This window comes from Poecilia mexicana, unplaced genomic scaffold (genome assembly GCF_051168715.1).
Source record: "Poecilia mexicana isolate PSO_F unplaced genomic scaffold, ASM5116871v1 scaffold_14, whole genome shotgun sequence".
In the NCBI taxonomy this organism is placed as follows: domain Eukaryota; kingdom Metazoa; phylum Chordata; class Actinopteri; order Cyprinodontiformes; family Poeciliidae; genus Poecilia; species Poecilia mexicana.
In genome coordinates, this window is record NW_028263383.1 from 9,186,673 (window position 1) to 9,207,901 (window position 21,229).

Sequence of the window (21,229 nt, forward strand, 5' to 3'; positions counted from 1 at the left end):
GCAAAATCAAAATAATGCAAGGGCTGTAACCTAACTGGAAAATATTTTACAGAATGAACTTAATATAGACAATATCTGAGTGTTTTTACCTTCTTTTAAAAATAGCTCACAATTAACTATTCTCTTTAACTCTGCAGAAGAAGTAGATCTTACGTAGAACACTGGTGTTTTTAGCAAGTTCTAGTTTATTATAAGTTCTTACCTTTGTGGTTAATTTGCCTTTCCGGAACATTATAAGTTATAACCAATTTCTCTATCTGAGGGATACAGTTTGTGTCCGGAGGCTGAAACTTGGACACAGTTTGGTTTTCAGGAGAGTTACCCCCAACAAACATTAAAACAGATTTTGGAAATGCTTCCTGAATGGCTGCCAAAAGCCTTGGCCTCTACCCAGTAGAAAATTTATGGATTATGATTTAAAGTAGCAATGCCAACAGACCAACATACTTAAATTAAATGTTTTCATTTCTGATTAGAAATATCCAACCAGATTTATGAAAGGACCTCAATGATTGTTACAAAAAGTGTGGCTTTGGTAAGAGACATTTAACTAAACATTTTTGGGGATGTTTATTTAAATTAACATCTTTCAAATATGAACCTGAGAGGTTCTTATGGACCTGCTCCTCATTTTGCAAAACCCATTTTAATTGAATAGCTGTATTATTATTATTATTATTATTATTATTATTATTATTATTATTATGAGTACAGCTTGGTAAAACTTTACATAAATCATTATCTTGAATACAAATGAGGTGTATGTCCCTTTAAATATAAGTAGGAATGTATTATTATAATGACTAACAATATTTAAGTTACATAGATGTGCATGAAAAATACACAAAACCAGTCACTTTGCTTCTTTACAAAGTTTATTTAGTGCATTTCTAGTTTGTGCACAGCAGGAACCAAAATATGAAGATAATCTGTGCTCCCATTGGTTTACCAAAGTTCTGGTTCAACACCATTGGTCCACACATGTTCTGGTGCAATACTATTGGTCCAGAAGTGTTCTAACACCCTCACATTGGTTCACTAGTGTTCTGGTATCACACTATTGGCTCACTAGTGTTTTCTTGTGGTCGTTAACATGTAAGACCCAGAGGGGGAAAAAGGCCTGGGGGACCTTCAGCATGCTGCTACTGAGCAGAGGTCCACGAGCTTCCATGCAACAACAAACAAACAAACAAACAGCAAGGGACGACAGCTATCAACGGAAAGATAAACAACAGCGTCGCCCGTAAGAAGTGAGCATGGAAGCATATACAGTAAACCTTATATGTGACCTGCTGAAGCCCTCAGGAGGTTCGTCTGATACAACAGATCTTAAAAAGGTAGAAGACACATGCGTGCGCGCTCACACACACCTACTGCAAACACAGCTTTCTCTCGCGCGCGCACACACACTCATACACACACGCACGCATACACAGAGGCGCACGTGCATGCAAACAAATAAATCCTTATAATTTTACAAGGAATACGTCCATCATTTTTGAAAATATGACTTAACCCCATGAGCTGCGTGTAAACATAGCGTACAGTAGCATACAGGTGCATTTCAATAATTCATCCATTCAAGCAATTCAAGTCATAAAGTGAAACTGATATAGATTCATTGCAAATATGGTGAAATATTTCTTACAGCTTAAGAAATCCCAAAATTCAGCTGTTCCCACAACTAAGACATTGCATGAAACTGATTGGTTATCCCAATTGCACAATCAGGATTTCTCATCTACACCTTTTTTCTTCCACTCAACCTTCCAACTGCTTGGATACAGCATTTTGAACAGCAATGTTCTTCATCAATAACAATTTATAGGTTTTTGTTATAGAAGAGTTCACAGACAGACCAAAAAAAAAAATGTTTTTATGCCATGTGTGTATATATGGCTTACACAATGACTGTAGACTCCACAGTTATCCAGTAGACAGTGACTGACGCCTTCCACAAGGAAGGAAAGAAATAAAAAGTCATTGTTAAAGAAGCTGTTTGCTTTATTCAAGCATACTGGAAAACTGAGTGGAAGGAAAAGAACAAGGGATACCTGTTAAAATCCTTTCTAATTAGTTTTATGTAATATCCTAGTTTACTGAGAAATTGAATTTTCAGACTTTTATGTAAGCTGTAAGTCATAATCATCTACATTGACTAAATTAAATCCTAAAAATATATAAATTTGTGTAAAGAATCAGTTTAATATACAAGTTTCGCTTTTTGAATTGTATTACTGGGGAAAAAAAACCCTTTAAACCTGTAATTTATCAATATGCACCTGTAAATAAAGACTGCCCTCCTCACTTTTGAAACTCCATGTAACTCTCTGGCCCCTTTTTATACCAGGATAGGTAACACTTTAACTCTTTGGTTCTCTGTAACAGTCTGCTGAACGTATACTTTGTGACTGACTGTACTCGTCTGTCCCTTCCTTGTCGCTCTCCCTCCTCTGTTGTATCTTTTTAATGTTGGACAGAAGCGGTCCTCAAGTCGCGTTCCCGTCGCCGGGGGCAGCAGAGCCAAAAAGGGTTGATTGTCCTTGATTTATGTACATCACAGTCAGTCACAGTGGGCTCTGAGAAGACGAAGAACTCTCTCTTCTCTGTGTTTGACCTCATCTTCTCCTCCCTCTCAGAAGTAATGGGGATGTTGGCCTGAGATTTGTGTGTTTGTGGGTGAGTGTTTGTTCCTGTTGGGATGAGTGCTTGGGTTTGAACGCGTCAGAGAGGAAGTGGAGAGGCTAGGACAGGTCGTCGTTGCTGGGTGTCTTCCGTCCGCCGTTGAGCAGGGCTGAAGCGCTGCGGCTCTTGGTCGGCGTGCCGCTGCCGGAACGTGACAGTTCTGTCAGGTCATGGAGGGAGGGCTCCCTGTACATGGCCACTACGCAAACAGACACACATGAATTATTAATATAGTTAGAGAACCACTCAGGTTTGATATGGTAAATGCATTTACATAACCCTCTTCTGGTCTTATCGACCACTCAGAGCACTTTACACCTTGAGCCGAATACACACGTGTGCGGCCTTGTTCAGTCGGCGCATTTAGCGTGCTTCAGCTCCTCCTTAATGATCGTTTTGAGCTGTTCAATATGTGCGAGTGCAGAAACTTAGGACTTCCTGTCATTAATTGGGAATAATAAAGGAAATTAACAAAGGAACAATAATTTAATTAAAGAATCAATTAGTTAACAGTCACTCAGTAACAAACAAGCAGATTAGAAACAGCCCCAGCATTTGTTTTGAGTCAGGTTTGCGTCCATTTAATGAATGCAAATCCAATAGCCACTTCGTTCTCAGCTTTGTTTTGCTCTCTGCTGATTCCCAAGGGAAATTTACCACTCTTGCGCTAACCTGGCGCATCTGGCAAGTCAAAGAGCTTTTTAGAGGTACTTGACTTACTTTTAGAGCTTCGCCATTAGAAGCTGCTGCCTGCTGCGTACAGATGCAGGCATCCAAACAAATCAGGAGCGTTTGCGAGTCAGACAAGCAAGCAAATGCTAAACATGGAGGTCCTTAGCTCAGTGAGGGTCCATTACTGGCAGTAGTGTTAGTCATTAAATAGTTATTGGATCTGTTGATCGCACAGTGGTATTGATTAGAACCTCAGGCCAAAACTATGGACTTCCACTGTTTTATTTTGCATTACATAAATCACATATATACATTTACATACACAGTAAAAACTGCTGGGTTAAAAATAACCCAATACGTAACCCAGCGCTGGGTCAAATATGGACCGACCCAACGCTGGGTTGTTTTAACCCAACTGGGTTGGGTTGAGGGTTTGACCCAGCACATTGGGTCATGGCAACTAACCAAACGTTGGGTTAAATTGACTTGTTTAAATTGACCCAAAATTGGGTTGAAATTCATAACCCAACACAAGGGTTATTACACCACTATAGTTGGGTTAAAAAAAATGATTTTAAATTTCACTATATAAAAAAAGGATTAAAAGGCATATGAATTTAAAGCTTCTTTTATTTCCACATGATACATATATAGAGCCAGCAGATTTCATTTACAAAAGTTACAAAATGTAAGTAGTTAAATCACTTCAATTCATTTGGCTACAACTCCAGAAGTATCTGTTACTCCACATTAGAAAACATTTAATGAAAAAAAGTCTGTTTTAAAGCAAACTACAAGTAAACCTTTCAGCCATTAAACAAGGAGCATTTTTAACAACACTTTAGCATTTTGCCTGTCTCCCTGCATGAGGACATACGGGTTGTCACATTTTGTAGATGCACCACCAGGTTTGTCCCAACCTGATGGAGAGAGAAGACAGAAAAAACAGGCCATTAGTGATGAACTTATATAAACAGCAAACAATTTGAGCATGATTCAGAGATGAATGTTGACTTACAGGCTGGATATCAATGAAACCTTCTGAACTTCCAGGTTGATGGATCTGAAACTCTTCTCCCAAATGTGTAAGTAGGGAGGAGTACTGGCAGCAGCGTCAGGGCTACATCATCTTGTCTGTCTGGCAAACATAAGCTTGTGTTAAAATGTTAAATGTTAACAGTTTATAAACATCTCTTCAGCTTCAATACCTTAAGGGAGAAAATTCATGTTGTTGAGAAGACGGCCGCTCCTTTCTCTTCTTGGCCATACAAAAGATCTTCATTGAGAACAAGAGAGAGAAGACACAAAAAACAGGCCATTAGTGAATTTAAAGGTAAAGGGATATATTCTCAAAAACTAATTTCTGACTGATTCTAGTTTAACACAAAACCTCACTATTGAATGTAATGCACTTATTTAAACAATTTGAGCATGATTCAGAGATGAAGGTTGACTTACAGGCTGGATATCAATGAAAACATCTGAATTTCCAGGTTGATGGATCTGAAACTTCTCCCAAATGAGTAAGGTGGAGCAGGAAGGGGTACTGGCAGCAGCTGCAGGACTACATCATCTTCTGTATCAAACATAAGCTAGTGTTAAAATGTTGCAGTAACTAGAAAGCATGAAAACATTTTAGAGAACATTTCTTCTGAGCTTCAATACCTTGAGGGAGCAGACTCATGTTCTTGGTCATGCAGAATGTCTTCCTTGAGAACGAGGAGTTTGGGTTTCGCTTAATTCTCCTGAAGATCCTGGATGTAAAATTACAAAATCTATCAGAAAAGAAAATCACAAATCAAACTTTAAGAATGACTGAATTAAATCTTATAGCTGTCACCACTGCAAATAACTTGTAATTAGCCATCAATTTCAAATGTTCAGAGTAATTTTATGTTCCTAAAAATAAATATAGCACTTAATAAAATAAAATGACACATATAATTTAATTTAGAAGTAAAACTTAACACAAACTTAGTGCTGAATAACTTTCAGCACCAACTTTAAATAAATGTATTTGTAATTAATAGTAACAATAATAATAAAATGAGCAAACATTAACATTAGATATTGTATTAGTTTTGCTTTTAATTCGTTGCCGAAAACCAGCGGGAGTTTGAAAGCAATGTGCCGGGAGACGGTCGTTCTCTCTCGGCTTAACGAGCCGCTCCGCCCGGTCAACTGACGGAGCGGGCGAGACGAGCCGGCGGCTGGAGGGAAGCGATAAGTCCGAACACGTCCGAGCATGTTTGTAATTAAGCTATATGTTAATAAACCGAGCGCATAATTCAGGTTTACACAACTAATTTATCGCCTAATAACTTTGCAAAAGTTATTTTATTTTCAAAAAGCATAATATACCCACATTATTAAAGCTCTGCTCGCTCTCCTCCGCCATTACTGCTGGTGTTCGAACACGTAGCCTCAGCCCGCTGAGGATGCGCGCGCATATTGCAAAAATCAGGGGACAAACCGTCAACTACCTTTTCTTTTAAAACTAAATCGATTTTTAAAAATTTGACTATGTTAAGTTACGAACAAATATGATTGAGGTTATATTAAAAACTGAATTTAATTTACTTGACAAATTGTGCCCTTCCCCTTCATCCATTTTTCCCCAACATCCGTGTTGTAGCAACACCGAAGCTCTTTGTCAGAGCAACCTACCGTAATAAACATTTCAAATAACCATAAAAATAAATATCAAACATGTTTGAAATAAATTCAATTTATGTATAAAATTCTATTAACGTTGAAACTTTATCTTCTTTTTACTTACCATGTCTTATTTCAAAGTAGAGGAGAAGTCCGATATGCAACGTTCTCAGTCATGTTGAAAATGGAGGATTGTGAAGAGGGGCGTGGCTTCTTCCAAGTTTCATCTTTAACCCAACCGTTTGGGTAAATCTACCCAACTCCTGGCCCAACAGAAGTGTGCAAGATGTAGACTTCCGATAAATTTCTGACCCAACTCATGAGTTATGAATTTTGACCCAATATTTGGTCAAACTAACCCAACCTATGACCCAACAGCTTCAACCCAGAAATTGGGTTATGAAAATAACCCAGCATTTTTTACTGTGTAGTACACTTCATGAATGATTATTTTAAAGATCTTTTTTACTTTTATGAAATTTTAAAACATTTTATTAAATAGAGTATAGCCTGCGCATGATCTGGATGAACCTAAATGATATGATTGCTGAATATGCTTCTATATATGAATTGGATCTCTTCATCTCCTAAAGCGCCTTGAGATGATGTTTGTTGTGAATCGATGCTGTATGAATAGAACTGAATGGTGCTGAATGATTTCTTAGTGAAGAAAGAGCGCTCGCAGACTTTGATGAGCATTTTCAGCCAGCTGACTGACAGGAAACATGGGCCCAAACAGAGAAGCTGTCAGGCGAAGACAATGGAAAAAGGATTATAAAACTCCTTAGAGCAAATAATTCAAGTGTAGAGAAGGAGCTCCATTTTTACTGCCTCTAAAATTTGGAGCAACAAACAAAACATGTGTCTACAACATATGTGTCTATTGTGATTGTTCTTCACTGTGTCCACACAAATGACAACTGCTACTATATGAGTTTTGACCTGGTCAGAGATCTTTGTGATGAAATATTATGCAAGAATTTTCTGTTACTTTACACTGCATTAAGAAAAAAGAACAAAGAAAAGGAAAGGAATGTAAGATGACTCTCTGCTTATTCAACTGCATGAAGGATATTGAACTAAAAATGATCAAAATGCAGACTGGAGCTTTTAAAAACATTTAAATAGCAATTTAACTTAGCATGGTATTGGAAGCTACAAAACAAAATGCCTTATTTATTTAAGAAAAGCTCCTTAAAAGAAGACAGGAAGCAAACAAACAAGAACACACAACAAAAATAAAGAAAGAAAGCAACTGACATACTCAAAACACAATATCTGAACAAAATGTATCCCATTAAAAGCTAATCAGAAGAAAACAAGGATACAGGGAATCAGTATGAAAAGTGATCTGCACTGTGGAAAAAGATAAAACCCCAAGCTTTTCTTTAATGCAGATCCAATTAAATATCCAAGTGTGTTTTCCTCAACAGACTCAGAGATTTTCCACCGTCACTGATGAGGGCGTTGAATGTCAGATAAAAGAGAGCAGATCGTAAACACCTCTGCAATTAATGCAAAAATGGGACACCGTTTTTTTCAGTAATCTCCTTTTTATTGAGATTATTGAGATTTTTTTTTTTATTAATTTTTTTTTTTACAGATTATTGATAACAGATTTTCTAGTCCAACATATGAATGAATGAATGAATGAAATTTTATTCGAACATGATACAAATATAAAAATAAAATAGTGCACAGTAACAAGAAGTGCATAAGAAACAATCTTGCAATCAGAGGCAGAGCTATTCAACTGTGTATGAGAGGATAAAATGTTGATTGAAATGCAAATAAACTTTTTTTATTAAAAAAAAAGTTGTCCTTAAGAATTAAAAAACAAAATAGGATTCAATTATTTTTCATAGGATGTTTTACTTATTTTCTATTTTGAACATGTAAATAAATAAACAAATTAATAAGTAAATATGATTCACTTTTATCAATCTTTCCCAACAAACATTTAGGTGTTAATTATTTTTAGGTTCTTTTTTAAATAAAAACGTGTTCAGATTTATAGTTAATCAGCATTTTCTAAATTTACTTATATGCACTTCATATCTGTGAACATTGTAGCACATTTGTTCATGAACATTCAAAATATTAAATGCAGGCCATCTAACGGGCCATGTAAAGGTTAATTACTGTTCTTTGTGTGTCTTCTAAAATATCACGCTTTCCCATGTTACACTTGAGTAAGCTGCATATTGAATTAAAGCAGAGCAAACATCAAGTGTGTTTCCCTTAATCAGACTTTGGGCTATCTTAAAAGGAACAGCAGCAGATTAATGTGAAAAATTGCTCTATTATTTTAATTCTCTGCACAAAGCATACAGTGTGCTATACAATACAGCTGAAACATTAAAGTAAAGAAAGCTTGAAAATAATGCAGGTTCAGAGGAAATTGACTTTAAGGAGAAAAGACTTAATTAAAACTTTGTTTTCAGATGTTAGAAGCTCATTTTATAATTTATAAGTTTATAACGCACCATTTGTTTGGTGTGTTGAGTAGCTTTGGATGTTTTGTAAAAGTCCTGCAAAGTCACAAAGGCCACAGCGAAGGGAGTTATTTTTCTTCCACTCCAGATTCTGCTTCTAAGCTGTGTGAATTGTGACCTAACAGCTCACCAGATTTTTCTTCTCTCGCTTTTATGCACCAGCATGTGGCTAGCTTAGCACTTCTTAATCAAGGACTGAACAGCTGCCTCTTTTACATCATTTTGTTAACAAATAGTGTAGATTTTTAAGATTGAGGGCCTAAAAATGACCAAAAGGACAACAAAACAGAGAATTTAAAACAAATTGCAACAATAGCTGCCCCACTGTGCAGAGTATGTATAATAATATATTTTTTTTACTTGTAAATATAGTATAAAATAGTGCCAATAGTGAGAAGCTTACCAAACACTCAGTATGGAGGAACTTTTTCTCCAGTGTTAAATGATGAAATACAAACTAAATGTTTTTAAAAACAAGAACTGACCCGTATATATTTCATGGTCAGGATGGTATATGTTGCTTTTATCAAGACATCACAATCCAATGGTCTTTTTTAAAATTAATCAGAAAATGGGCCACGGCGTGAGTTTTAGTTTCAAGCATCAGGCACACCAACGTGAGTGAAAGTCCATTAGTGCAGACTGTGTGTAAAGTATTGCATATCACTCTGTAATATTACTACTGGATATTTGCAGCAATATTAATAGCAGCAGTTGTGTAGATGCTGTAGAAGTGGGAAATGTGTGATGCAGATGGTATGTGAAAGCAACAGTCTCATACTGTAAAATGTTCTAACATGGCCATGGAATCTGTTGCTCCCTGGCTTAGTTTGTAATAAACAATTTGTCTGTTTCAGTGCTACATAAGTAGGAAGACAATGATGGAGCACAATTTACCTTAAGTATCATTTTTTACTCCAGAAGTAAAACTCAATGCAGATATCAAATTGTGGAGAAACCACATTCTTTTTGTAACCATTGGGCAGAATATTTGCCCAATATTAGGAACCTAATTGGTTGAGCTCCCTATAATTGGTTGTCTTTTGCCACAGACCCAAAATGTATGAATGCCATCATATCTATAAATTTTCAACAGTGTGAAGGATGGAGCCATTCTAGAAACCAAACATTTCCGAAACCAGTTTTGATTTGTATTTGGCATCACTGCCCTGATGGAAATCTTCAGCTTCACCTGCAGTTATCGGCTCTACATTCTTTGATACATGAGCCACAATTTAGTGATTCAACAGAACAACATTTCAAAATATACTTCAAATATGGTTTTGGACCAGATGAAGCGGGACGACATTGAGCTTCTGATAGGTGGGATAAAACTTAAAAATCACAGAGGATGCTGTGTCCTCTTACCATCAGTTTATGTGAGCTCCTCACTGACAATTTTTATAGATGATTCTAAAATCAAATAATAAACCTTCAAATAAGCAGAGCATCTTTTAAAGAGTTGGTTCAGTCCTACCTTTAAGTGGTTTCGGTATGAAGTGTGCGGCAGCCTTGTTCTTCTTCACGTGGTTCCCCTTCATGATCGCTCCCTCCTTGTTGAGTCCCAGGTACCACGCCCGGCCTGACTGCTGCTGTCTGTACATCATGGACGAGTATGTGACGTAGTAGTTCTCAAACACAGACTCCTTGAACTTACACTCCGGGGTGAAATGTTCCTGAGAGCAGAACGGGAGGCGTGTTAGAAGAAATTGCCCAGAAAAGATGCAAAAATTCGGGAGCATTAGCTGCAGGAGAAGAGTGAAGATAGGGCATGTGTGTGTTTTGTAACAGCAGCTCTGTTTCAAAACTTTCTAATCAGTCCCTCCTTTCAACCATCAGGCGCTCCGCTCTTAGAATCATTATCTTGGCCGGGCCGTGGTCTCAAAGAAATGAGCTGCACCAACTTAGGACAGCTGACATTTGCATTTCCTTATTCCTGTGTCTCCATAGCAACCAGCTACTCCCTTGAATACCAACCAGCCCACTGGGAAAGATGGTGGCCAGGTTGCTGAGGGAAACAGGAAGATACAGAAAGGATGCAGTTTCTCACTGACATGTGTTAATACAGCAAGAATGTTGATTAGGCCTGAGCTGCGTGACGTCTGGCCAGACCTGGTGTGAAAAGCAGAGGGCCGTGCTGTGTTGTTTTTTTTTAATATCAAGTCAGGAGATGGAACAAGTGATATCAGTGTTATGACAGAGGTTTGAAAAACAGCAGAAAGCATCTCGTATATGATGGACCAGATATTGTGGTGGTATACGTGATTGCAAAGACGGAGGTGGGCATCGTTTTTTTTTTTTTTTTTATTTCCTCTTTGTTAGTTTTCATCACTTGGTCTTGTAGCTTTGCTTGTACAGATTGCCAGAAGTGAGTGTGTGTGTGTGAGAGAGTGTTTGTGTGTGTTATTTTTGTTGGTTCTTGTTGTTATTGCTTCCACACCACCCACCACCAGAGCTGAAGAGCTAAAACGAGGTGCTCGAAGCGCAGCCCTGCAGCCAACTCCAACCTTCTGGCCTGTCTGATTAAATAAATGCAGCAGCGCCGGGTTTTTGTGTGTGTGTGCATGTCAATTTGGAAACGACATGAGGACAAATTTCAGGAGAAATCTTTTTCATCAAGAATGACCAAAGGCAACAACAAAAACAGGAGGGCGAGCAGAAGAAATCGGAGATGGATAAGTGAGGCTCAGATGGCGTGTCGTTAAAGGTGTCGATGTGACGAGAGCGCAATAATGAGTGTTCTCTCGGTGGAAGCTTTTGCTTCATTAGTCAACATGACAGAAATCTATCATATTAGTCATAACGGCGCCGTTTTTAGTGACCTACCGATGTGTAGACGAAGCCTTCGTTGTTCATTGCCAGGTAGAGTTTGGTCTGGACGCCCTGGATAGCGACGACACGGAGCCCCACAGGGATCAGGTTGAACAGGGCTGCACACAAACAAACAACACGTTCACAGAGAGAAAACAAATGGATGTTCAGAGGGAGGAAAACAGAGAATGATCCTCATCAATATCACTGACATAATGACACTTCCATTTTGCCACAGAGAAGCAATTTTAAAAGTTCAGTCAGGCACAAACAATGGCATAAACAATTTAGCTTCCTGCACAATATACTGTCTGCAAGGAAAAAGGTAGGAAATGTCAGCAAAATTTGCAAAACATCGTTTTAAACAAGAGAGAAAAAATATTCATGTTAAGCATTGGGTACCAGGTCTTGGACCTTGAACTCTTTTAGATGGTGTCACATTACATCCACTCCAAAAGTGGAGTAGAAGTTCAGAGCTACATCAGGTTGGGAAACTGCATGTGGTACGACTGGAAAATGTGTGTTTAAAGATTCTCCTGATGCAATCTGACTGAGCCTGAGCTATTTGGTAAAGCGTGGACGAAAAAGTCTGTGAAAAAGCTGGTTGAGACACAAAGGACTTTGCAGCTGTGAAAGCAACAGATTGCTGTTTCAAAGTCTCAACTCAGGGGACGGAATATAAACATAGGCCACATTTTTCAGATTTTAATTGATAAAAAAAATAAATAAATACATATGTTATTTTTCTTCTTCATATGCACTACATTGCAATAATCAGTCAAAGGTAACACATTTGAACTCAAGAAAAGTCAGCAGTTTAAAAGCTGAGACATCACAGATATTGGTTGAAAAGTAATTTTAATAATCTAACGTTTATCCATCAGCAGCACCAAACCAAAAGTCGTTAATTTTTCTCCAGCACAATGTCATTTAAAAGCCGTTTTAGACATGATGTAAGCGACTGCAGAACAATTCAGTTGAATACTAGAAGAAGTCTCTGGCTTTATTTTAATGTGGGTGCTTATTCCCATCTGTTGAAATTTTCCCAACTATAACCCATAATTATTCTTAAAACAATTCAAGACACATTTTGGGGGCGAGAGCTTTAACTCTGAAATGGGTGCGGGGTGATTCCACGGGGAAATCATCCATGTCAATGAACACCATTCAGCCATAATGTTACAAACTCCCACCTGTTATTGAGTATGTGCCTATATATTTATGAGCATTCGAGGTGTCTCTTTTCTGCTTGGTACCAGAAATGAGGATTAGAGGTGGGGGGGCAATTATATGGGTATTTTAGAAACTTTGTGGGAACAACAAAACACCACAAGCTCTTTACGTGCTTTGAGCCACTTCTAAGGAGATTGCTGTAGCGCCACTGCTATCGTTCAGAGTAAGGGGCTGCTTCTGCAAGGGAGTGCTGCTGGTGTGTGGGAGGTGCGATAGGTCTGTAGAAATGTTTAGGTTTAGCGTCAAAGCAAAATGCAAGAGAGAGCTGGGATGCAGCCAATACTCAGCAAATGAAATCTCAGGGCACATTGGAAGATGTATAATAACAATAAAAGTGCCAAATGTCTTCAGTTTTTTTTGTTTGGGTGCAGCTCAGTCACAAATCAGAGTGTAGAAAGTCAGACTAAATTTCAAACACATGCAGTTCATTCAACTCAGGTCATTTTAAAATCAATACAGCCAATTACTATTACAGTTCAGCTGAATGCATTCAGATCCTGTAGCTTAGTAATCGAGATTAGTGAATGGTTATAGTTGAAGCATGTCAATAAAGTCATGCTAGTTGCAATTCACAGATTTGCATTGATACTGAAGGAGAACAGTAATAGTAATAGTAGTAAATAAAGCTAGTTACTGAAAAATACAAAGCCTGGCTGCATTGTTTACTCAGTTCTCCATTAGATAAGATAACTATACTTTGGGTAGCTTGTTATCTTGTTTGGGAAATCTGAAACCTTACAGCTGCAAACCATTCTGTCTTATTTGATGTTGTGATACGTTTTCAGCACAGGAGATAGCATATGACTGAAAAAAAAAAATTCAGATGGAGTGCAGTAAGATTGAAAATGTGAGCAGAAAATAACATGCCAGAAGTTTACATACAGTTTTCATACATATTTAAAATGCTCTTTCTTCAGAGAACCGATGACACTTTAAAAACAACAATCCGGTGCATAAGACTGAATGTAACACAAGTTTTCATTTCAGTGGCACCTGATCAAAGTGACACACATGGATAAAATCAAATTGATTTATACATTCCTGCTAGTATTTGGTTCAGTGTCCTTCCTCAATGTGCACCTCCAACATGTTAATCTCCATCAGGTCTTTGCTGTAAACATGGCTGAATATTTGGCTACTCTAGATAGAACTCATTTTAAACTGGTTATTTTCCCTGCATCAGCATGGCTTTAAAAATAGCCCATTCTCTTTAACATGATTTGAGGAGGCCTTTCAGGAGAAGATAGTTGATTATGTTTAAGGACAACCCAGGATCGACAGAGTCTCCAACCCATTATAAAACTGGGAGGTACTGGAACACCAGCATCCACGGTGAAGTCAGCCTTATATCAACCTGGACTGATGGGATGCTGACCAAGAAAGGAGAACTGCTCAAATAAGCACAAACTAAATTTGTAGCTGCCCACAAGAACAATCCAAAATTATTCTGGCAAAAGGGATTTATCCACAAGAACGGGAAAAACTGAGGAATCAATGCAAGGCTTTTAAGTGGGTGAAGTAACAAAGAAGGATGACCTCCAAAGTATACATTTTTACATGACATGAAAACTAAATGATTTAAACTATGAACCAAACAAACATACAGCATAAATAGTTTTGGAATGGATAAAGCAACAGGAACGACGTATCAGAAAAGTGGGGATTCTTCTGTTGAGTATGGTCTATGGCAGGAAACTAACTAAGGACAGATCATAATATTTGAGCTTGTATGAATAGTTTCGACCTTGTGTGGAATAGAAAGATCGCCTATTCCTTCCTATTCATTGACGCTCTCTGCTGTATAATCACTTCAACTTGGTCAAATGTTATATTAAAAGTCCCCAAATAATTTGATATTCATATCCCAGATGAGTCCAGCTAAACTTCTAACAGGCACTATAAATACCGCCGGCGGTCGTTGTTTTCCATTTCCATTAATATGGAAAAGTCACTACAGTAGACTGAGAAGCCATGGAAGGGATGTGGTGATTTGTCCCCGTTTTGTGTGTCGAGCCTTTATTTAATTACAGTCAATCAGCCAACCATGTTCTTTTTAATGACTGTGGCTGTTTGGAGACTTGGATTACAGGGATTATCTTTCCAAACCCCCGACATGGGTGACCAGGTTCATGTAGGCGTTTACATGATGTATGCTGCATGTAATCATTTAATTAAAGAAAACACTTTTATGTGTTTTGCTTTGTGCTCAGTAGCTGGCAGCTGGAGAAGCAGATGATTACTGCAAGATGCTGCCGAAATCAACTGTGCACAAGAAGACTGTTATCTTAAAAACACCAACAAAATTTAAATGATTTGTATAAATCTAAGTTGGGTTTTTTTGGGGGGGGGTTTAAGGATATATACAATTAAGTGAAGGGGAAAGTACAACAAAAGAGATGAAGGAGATCTTTTATCCTCATATCCGTCATTATTTCTGAAATTGGAAAACCGCACAATGTTTTCTGTTGATGTTTAATCAATTCATTTAACCAGCCGGCACGGACAGATTCCACAGACAGCGCTGTCACCTGACATTTGGAGGAAAAAACGTGCTCCATCTTACTAATTAAATGAGCACTTGACATGTTGTTGAGTGACTGCCTGAATTAAATGTTCAGGATCAAACGCCTTTGCACACTGTGACGTTTATCTTTAAATTGGATTTAACCAGAGGTAGAGGCGAACCCCAAAGTGCTTATAAAGGGGCGACATTTAATCAGTCATTGCTAGATACCAAACCTTTGCCATGATGAAATACTCTTCAATTCTGTGAAGTTAAACCCACCTTATCACTAGGGAGAGCACAAAATAGAGGATATGTGTTTGAACAATTCTTGACTCTCAAAGCGAAAGTAAATTACAGTATTTGAAAGTGTTTTATTGAAGCAAGAGTTTGAATTTGAACCTACTGTAGCTGAGTCTCAATGTTGGGAGTATCTAGCTTTTTAAGATTCAAATGTCAGAGTTTCCAGTCATATTTAGCTAAACCTTTAGGTAAATATGAGTGGATGACTGGATGGACAAACAGCAGACAGATGAATGCCAAAATAATAATAATAATTTTATTTCTACTTAAAACTGATGTTTCAGTTTCTGGTTTGGATGTTTAATGACTGGTAGGAAATTATTTTGTTTGTTGGAAATGGGTGAAATGCTTTGCTGCTTTCATTTAGCAAAAGATAACAAACGGCGTCGCTAAAGACTCCAATCTCTGGCCTCTTTTAATTAATACCTGCATGCTCTCCTCAGCATTATAGAGTATTACAAGATAACAACTTTATATTCCTGTGTCAAAAGATTACCACAGTTCCTTACAGCTACCAGGTAAGAGTATCCATGACATCAATAAGTGAAAAACCCAGAATTGTCTTCCACCTAATGCAAAAAACAGGCAATAGTTTTGTCCCAAAATGTTAAGGTTAGCAATAAAGACTAAACTAGATTCAACAAGGATAAAAAGCACAGAAACTAATTAATTCAGACAGAGGTCAGAATGTCCAACTGAGAAATGAGACAACACTTCAAGAACTATTTCTGCAATGTAAAGAAATATGACTCCCTGTGAGCGCCTGTTATGTGAACCGTTTTCAGTCATAGAGCACTCTGTGCGAGTTAAAGAAAACAAAAAGTCAAATAAAACAACCAAATGTGCCACAGTGAAAATAAATATCTACTTTTACATTTTTAAAATGTATTTAGATTGTTTTATAATGCATCAGGATGTTTGCAATATGAAATGACAGTTATCCTACATCCCGTCTCCCCCGGCAGTTAATTTAGGAAGTAGTTAAAATATTTCACTCAAAAATGCTTCAACAACCACAATCATTTCTCACTAACTTCAGTTACGTAAACATATGTATGTAATGTTATGTAAGTAGTTATCAGTCACACTGCAATTATTTGAATGCTTGAGAAGAAAATACATGCATCTTAACGCATTTATATCTAGTAGCTAATGTACTGAAATTGTATTCTACTTGGTATGTAGTTGTAACAAAATAATAAGCGTACTACTTTTCAAACACTGCTTCATTGTGTCAACTATAAATTTCTCTTCATGTCCTGTTTTTGTATCTACAAAATATGTTTTAGAGAAGTTCTACACTATTTTATTCTGCTTCTCTTGCTTGGTGAGAAGCAGCAGCACCGGTAAACCAGCCTGGGGGTGAAACGGGATCCAGCCTTACCATAGGTGCTGTCCTCATCCTTGGTTCCATCGACGGTGCCGTCCTGCTGCATCTGCAGCTGGAAGCCCTGGCGGCTGGAGAGCCTGGTCACAATGCCCTTTAGCTGGGGCTCTGAAAGAGAAAAGAGGAGAAGAAATGCATTAAAATGCACTTGCTTATGCCAAAGTCAGGACTCTCCAAGAAGCAGGAAGTGTTTGCATCTCCAGTCTTTGCTGCTTGTATTAAAACCAGATGGATATGAAGTGATGTCACATGACAGAGCAGCAGTTTTCTGCTTTGCGTGATGTTTGCAGACACCTGCTGCTACAGGACTCCACCGTGGGCCGAAATAAATGGCTAATTAAACGCAACCTGTACATTGCAACCTCAACAGCCCAACAGCGGTCTATATGATGGGGACAAATGAAGAAGAGGTGAGCCTGCCTTGGCGATGAAGAAAAATGGTGTTGGATGATGATGATGTTGATGAAGATTTTTGATGGCTGGTTCTTTCGCTCCCCTTCCCTCCCTCAAACCTGGTGGTCGCCTTCTCTTCCTCTTCTTCCTCGATCCAAACAATTTGACTCGAGAGAACACATTCAGCTTGCTCGGCTTGTCGTTGGCGCCCTTGCTGTTGCTCGGACTGCTGCTGCCGCGGCAGGCGTTCGCCTTCTCCCGCTCTCTCGCCTGCCGCTTCTGGCGGATCAGGGAGCTGGCGATCGCCGCTGCCCGGGACATGCTGCTCAACCCGGCGGCGTGAAGCGAGGCTGTGCGTCCCGGCTGGAAGAACTGTTCGCGAACAAGCCGGTAGGGGTGTGTATGTACGTGTTAAAAAGTGAGGGGTTCTACGCCACCCACGACTCAGTTCGCATCACACGCCCGGCCGATGGAGGCTCGCAGATTGCCGAGGGGCTTTTTCAGGGGAAAACATCCAGAATCCTCCATCGGAGCGTCCGGGCGCCTCATGGAAGTAGGTGCAGAAATGCTCCAGCGCCTGAACCTTAACGACGCCGCCTCCCATCCCCCTGGGGGGGGGGGGGGGGGGGTGGGGGGGGGTCTTGAGTGGCAAAAGCTGTCTCACTATCCCCTCAGGTGATTTTTTTTTTTTTTTCCAAATGTCCCAAGAGAGTGTGGAAGGAGAGCAGAGGCTGCGTAAAGATCCACTCCGCGTCCAAGTGGCGAATCAACAGCTTCTGAACTGGTGTGATCGGCGCCGGCTGTTGTTGTTGATGATCACTGCAGCTGCTGCCGTCTCTGCTCCTCTTCTTCTGCTCCTCTCCACGGAGACGCTCCACTCCTCGACGCTGTCCGTGACAGAAATGCAGCAGCCGCAATGTTTATCAATGAAACAACTCGGGGCGCGATCGGCGGAAAGGGGATCATGATGCTGCTGCCGTGCCGTTCATAAAACTGCTGCAGCCCAGCCCGCTCAGAGGATGAGGAGCGATGAGCAGAGGGGTGGAGGGGGTGTGCATGCATACAGGGAGCAGTGGGTGCAGGTGGGGAGGGGGTTCTGGAAGCTCAGTCAGATATAGGACACCTGTAGCCCTGCACCCCACGTGGCATGATATTTACATGTTGCACTGATGTGTGATAGGCAGGAATAGACAGAGGGAAGGGGAGGAGGGGGTGGGGGGCACTTGGGAAGGAGGGAGTGGGTGTAATATAGGAGGAGGAGAATATACAAGAAAAAAAGAGGAGGGAGAGGCGAGCGTGAATGAATGAGAGGAGGAATAATAGAAGAGGAGGGGTTGAGGGAGAAAATTAGATATTGAATGTGACTGAGTGAGAAAGAAGCAAAAATAAACCCTCAAAAAGGATTAAAAAGTGAAGGATGGGTGAAAGAAAAGAAAAGAGATGGACTGGATGAGAAATAATATAAATGTGAAGGCACTTTTAAAATAAAGAAAACTGAGGAATCATGGAAAACAAACACACCACTCAGCCAGAGATTGAAATCTATAAATCTATTTCCTATAATTGGCTCTGATCAGCGGCCATCTGTCCATTTTTCATCTATATGTTTGCAGGGCAGTGAGGAGGCAGGGGGCGCACTGGACAAGAGGGGAGGTGCACCCTGGACAGTGGTCAGTGACCATTAGTTCAAATAAAAAAAACATTTATCTTGTTAATAAACACGTAAAAGCTAAAAGCTTCCTGAGTCCATTTATTCTGCCCAGGAGCACTTTCTAGCTACCTTTGGGATATGTAGTTAATTTCTTTTGATGCAGAAGAGCAGCAGCTCAGATGATGGAGTCCTCCACCCCATAGCTGTGGCGGAGGCCAGCCATACTGCAGAAAGATCATTTCATTCAATTGCAGGATCTGATCATTTCAGCCAGGATCTCATGTAACGATTTGAACATTATCACAACAGTGAATCAAAAACTTTTCTTCTTGGCCGGCTTCGTCACAGACCACACAACTATCTACCATCATCTACCAACAAAGAGCACCAAAATATTTCAATAGAAGCAACAACTTAAAAGGGTGAACAGGTCTGCAGTTTCAGAGCCTAAATAAATGAATTCTGACTGTTTAACGTCATTTATTTAACATTCATTTATCTACCTGATGATGTGCTTAACTGAGACAAATGTATGTATAAATACATGTTTTCACTTGATCCTGGTCACGAAATAAACCCTGCAGGTAAAGTTTGTGAAGACGAACAGGATGGCCAGATTTCACTACTAAGGTTCTTCAGGAATAAAAACTTAACCCTCAGATAGAAAAATGGAAAAATGATCATAAGCAGATTCATGCAAACTCAAGCACTGAAAATCATCCGCAGCTCTATCCAAATAAGTTTGAACTATGAATTGGAGTTTTCTGAATTAAACACATAAAGTTGAACCTAATGCCAACTGCAATACCTCTTCTGATGTCATTGACCAAAATACACAAAAATCTGAATAGCTTTTTTTCATTCTCATTTTTTAAAATCTTATGAATTCAGTGAAATCCTGCATTGAAAATCCACACTTCATTACCCAGTCTGTTTTTGATGGCAGTGTACATTTGTTCGTTTAAAAAAAATAAGCAGACCACTGGATAATACTAAAACAAAGAGGAGGGGCCTCTGACTGCCTTGCGGTGGTTCACCATGGCTGGAAGGCAGCAGCTCGAGGAGGAGGTTAATAACAGAGTGAACAGTTCAGATTAGACGAGGTGTGTCATTTTTCTAGACATTTCCTTTGCATTAGCACTTGAGTGGAGACGAGCACAGAGCAGCAATGAGCCACTTCACGCATGCCTGCTGCCTTCAGGCGGCCCCCGCAGGAAAACAAATGCACAGCTGTTCTAACCGGATGCAGCTAGGATGGAGCAGAGCAAGAAACCCAAAAGACGAAGAGGAGGTGATCAAAAAGGGGGCGCACAGTCTGATGCCCGCTAACCCTGGTCGAGGGTTGGGTGGCAAAATAGAAAACAGTGCATGTTGTTCTTTTAAGAAACAGATGCTGGAAATTATTAAGAACAGATTGTGAGACTTGTCTTATAACAAGTCTCACAATCTGTGGGAAAGAATTTCGAGTTGAGAAAAGAGACAGGCAATAGAGTGTTAAGTTAAAGTTATAAGTCTTTTAATTGGAAAAGTGAACTGAATAAATTTTCAGTTTAGTTTCACATCCAAATTTGGAAACAACTAATGTTTCCTAACCAATTTAAACATAGGATACATCTGGTTTGGGGGGTTTTGGTCATTGTTGAAGCTAATGTAAAAGTTGGTAGACATTTGAAACAGTCTCTGAAACTAGATGTATTTTTTTATTGCCATATTCTTTATGGTGATAAGATACATGTGGTCAGTAACCAAGACCACACATCACAAATGGTTCTTAACAGCCTCTCTCCAACCACTGAGCACAGTATATTAAGAACTAAAACATCTAATGTGGTTACAGACAGGAGGAAACATGCTTGCGTCATCCTGAGCATGATGCTAATTCATTCCAGGGTTTATATTTCACTGGTCTCATTACTGTTTCTGTATCATGTCTGGCCTTACATCTACAGAAGTAAACTTTCATACTTCTTTTATTCAATTTATCACTTTGCCAAAGCCACAAACATCAATGTAATTTCTGGTGGTACACAAAACGGAGCAACAAAAAGAAGCACATCGTTAAGTGAACAAAAATGATGTCAGATCATGTTAGCATCATGAAGACAAAGTGACACATCAGACAGGTTAGGGAGAGCATTGTGAAGAAGTTTATCCAAAGCCTTGAACATTTCGTAGACCGCTTTCTATCTATCAACAAAACATGGAAAGCGTACGGGACAGCTGCAGTCCTGCCGTGAAACAGATGTTCACTTGAACTGACAGTCCTGGCAAAAAGAGCAACGAAAAGATGAGCTGCTGGGAGCTCATTGTAACTTTGAAGGATCTACAGAAATCCCCTTCCCAAGTGGGGATGATCAATGAATGGCCATGCACTCTACAAATTTGGCCTTTAAGATATGATATGGCAGTTTGTTTTAGTTAAAAGAAAGTCCGCTTTGACA

General features: G+C 39.2%; 1 protein-coding gene and 1 long non-coding RNA gene across 5 annotated transcripts; both read right to left on the reverse strand.

Moving 5' to 3' along the window:
- Positions 1-867: 867 nt before the first annotated feature.
- fgf13b (fibroblast growth factor 13b) lies at positions 868-18,252 on the reverse strand. Its single transcript, XM_014985930.2, has 5 exons — positions 17,257-18,252; positions 16,742-16,852; positions 11,334-11,437; positions 9,985-10,183; positions 868-2,884 (listed from the first exon to the last, which is right to left on the reverse strand). Exons 1-5 carry the CDS (start codon positions 17,456-17,458, stop codon positions 2,745-2,747), a joined length of 756 nt encoding a protein of 251 aa, XP_014841416.1. The 5' UTR covers positions 17,459-18,252; the 3' UTR covers positions 868-2,744.
- Positions 3,970-6,365, reverse strand: LOC148155467 (uncharacterized). Of its 4 annotated transcripts, none has more exons than XR_015765332.1 (6): positions 6,137-6,365; positions 5,023-5,111; positions 4,816-4,933; positions 4,566-4,633; positions 4,376-4,495; positions 3,970-4,277 (listed from the first exon to the last, which is right to left on the reverse strand). It is a non-coding gene; the product is annotated as an uncharacterized LOC148155467 (long non-coding RNA). The 4 variants fall into 4 exon arrangements; XR_015765333.1 differs by having other exon boundaries at positions 4,376-4,491; positions 5,023-5,132; XR_015765331.1 differs by having other exon boundaries at positions 5,023-5,132.
- Positions 18,253-21,229: the final 2,977 nt, after the last annotated feature.